Below are 2,739 nucleotides of genomic sequence, written 5' to 3' on the forward strand. Positions count from 1 at the left end.
GTTATGGCTATGGGCACTAATATCCATCAGCTCCCATTTGCACTTAGAAATCAACAATTGACTTGTCTAATATTTTACTAGAGACTACAATGTATGGTAGTCTAATACAACTACTATACTTATAACAACTTGGCTATAAACAGCCCTAAGACAAATAACTTCAAATTACTTTGATCTTCATGATATCTTATTATGAACTAGAGACATGAATCTAGGGTTAATCTAATGGTTCAAGATTATGTTTGTTGATACCGACTTATGGTGACTTCCAAACTTACTATCGAATCTAATCAACACAATCTTAGTTTGATCACACATTTGTTGTCAACACCAAATCAACGCAGCCCCAGAGATATCTACTTCTCCATATCTGGCAGAAGCATCAAATAAAATTTGACTACATAGGTCGGTACTATTTCTTATGCGATATCTTGTCAAATCTTTTATGGTTGCATGTTACAGATAACGTTCGAGAAAAACCAAGATAAAACAGATTGTAGAACACAACCTCATGTATCTGCATTTGGCAAATAAGAAATTCAGTTCTCTTAATTTAGTTATGACATAATCCATGATGTAATCCTTAAGTATGGTTACTACAATACTTACAATCTCCATTTTCAAGTATTCATTAATATTGGTCGTAGGGCTCTGCAACGTTCATCCCTATGAACAATCTACTAATACTACATGACAATCTTAATTCACTACTATCTCCCAATAATATGATTGATTGTGGAAGTTTGAATAAAATATTGTTTTGTAAGTAATTTTAAACATGAAAAAGTAGGAACACATATAATATGAATAAAGATAGCAAACTATTATTAATAATAAAAAAACCAAAAATATCTGAAGTGTTCCAAATGATCAAACTACAAATTGTGTAATCAAACTAATTCAATATCAAATATGATGCCAAATGATTAAAAAAAACTAGTATGAGCCTCATGCTTAATCTATGACAATGTTTTGGTGAGTGGATTAGTTGGATTATCATTTGATGGTACTCTTCTTACGATGATGTATCCATCTTCAAAAGGCTTCCTTATATAGTGGAACTTTTTTGTATATGTGTTGTATGCTTGTGATCTCGAGGTTCTTTAGCCAAGACAATAACACCCTCATGATTAAAGAAGATATAAATTAGTTCGTCTATAATAGGAACAACACCCAAATCATTGATGAACTTCTTGAGCCATAGTGCTTCTTTGGCTGCTTCATTTGTCGCAATATATTCTGACTTTGTAGTTGAGTTTGCTATAGTCTCTTTCTTGGAACTTCTCCAAGTCACTACTTCTCCATTCAACATGAACACAAAAATAGATTGTGATATGAAATTAGCCATATCAGTTTGGAAACTTGCATCCACGTATCCTTTGACGCTTAGCTCTTCTTTTCCACCATAGACCAAGAACATATCTTTAGTCCTCCTAAGATACTTTAGAAAATTTTTTTCTTGACTAACATCCATTGACTTTCACCAGGATTGGATTGATAACGACTCGTCATACTAATGGCATATGGGACGTCTGACCTTTTACATATCATGGCATACATAATCGATCCTATAGCCGAGACATATAGGGCTTGAATCATTCTGTCTAGTTCTTCAATAGTACTAGGACATTGGGTTTTACTTAAAATCGTGCCACATTGCATATGTACAAATAGCTTTTTAGATTCTTCCATCTTGAATTTCTTCAAGAGTTTACCTAAGTATGTATTATGGAAAAGTCCTATTAGTCACCTACATCTATCTTTAAGATCTTAATACCAAGTATGTAAGCAGCTTCTCCCAAGTCCTTAATAGTGAAACTGTTCCCATGGTATGCTTTTACACTATATAGTGTTATAATGTTGCCTCCTATTTGGAGAATGTCATTAACATATAAGTCAAGGAAGACGACTACTCTCCTACTAGATATAACACACACACACACGCACTGGTCATCTTCATTTCTTAAGAAACCAAAATCCTTGATCTTCTCATCAAGATAGATGTTCGACCTGTGTGGTGCTTGTTTGAGTCCATAAATAGATTTTTCAAGTTTGCATACCATATTATGAGACTTGGACTATATAAAACCTTATGCCTAAGCCTTGTAAACATCCTTAGTCAGTTTTCTATTGAAGAAGACAATTTTTTACATGAATTTGACATATTTCATAGTCATGAAACGCAGTTATGGAAAGTAGTATCCTAATAGACTTAATCATAGCTACTGGTGAGAAATTTTACTCATAATCAATTCCTTGAGTCTGAGTATAACCTTTCATAACCAATCGAGATTTATAAGTTTGTACGTTCCCATCTGTGTCATTCTTCTTCTTGAAGACCCATCTATACCCAATGGTTTTAAGGTCGGGTGGAAGATTAACCAAGTTCCATACTTGGTTATTGTACATGGACTACATCTCGCCATCCAGCATCTCTTTCCATTTTGTAGCCTCTGCACTTGCCATGGCTTCTTGATAATTGGGCAACTCATTATCACCAAGAATATTTTCATCCTCTTGAGTAATATAGAATCCATAGAACTCTGGTGGATGAAGTTCTTTATCATATCTATGAGGTAGAGGTAGAAGTATATTTGATTCCTCAACAGCTTGTTCAACTTCTTTTTGAGTTTTAGTGTCAATTCCAAGATCTTCATTGGTAGACTCTTGAATCTCATCATGATCAATCGTGCTCCCACAATTTTCTTAAGATACCAACTCCCTTTTTCTCACAAAAGA

The 2,739-nt window shown here is 33.9% G+C and overlaps 1 protein-coding gene across 1 annotated transcript; it reads right to left on the minus strand.

The window, feature by feature from the left end:
• Positions 1-1,048: 1,048 nt before the first annotated feature.
• On the minus strand, positions 1,049-1,474 carry LOC145039915 (secreted RxLR effector protein 161-like). Its single transcript, XM_078987912.1, has one exon. It carries the CDS (start codon positions 1,472-1,474, stop codon positions 1,049-1,051), a length of 426 nt encoding a protein of 141 aa, XP_078844038.1.
• Positions 1,475-2,739: the final 1,265 nt, after the last annotated feature.

This window comes from Lactuca saligna, chromosome 4, assembly GCF_052625555.1.
Source record: "Lactuca saligna cultivar CGN05327 chromosome 4, ASM5262555v1, whole genome shotgun sequence".
NCBI classification, from domain to species: domain Eukaryota; kingdom Viridiplantae; phylum Streptophyta; class Magnoliopsida; order Asterales; family Asteraceae; genus Lactuca; species Lactuca saligna.

Bases quoted from the DNA above. Each gene is read 5' to 3' on its own strand.
- LOC145039915 (XM_078987912.1), bottom strand. From the start codon at position 1,474: ATGGATGTTAGTCAAGAAAAAAATTTTCTAAAGTATCTTAGGAGGACT.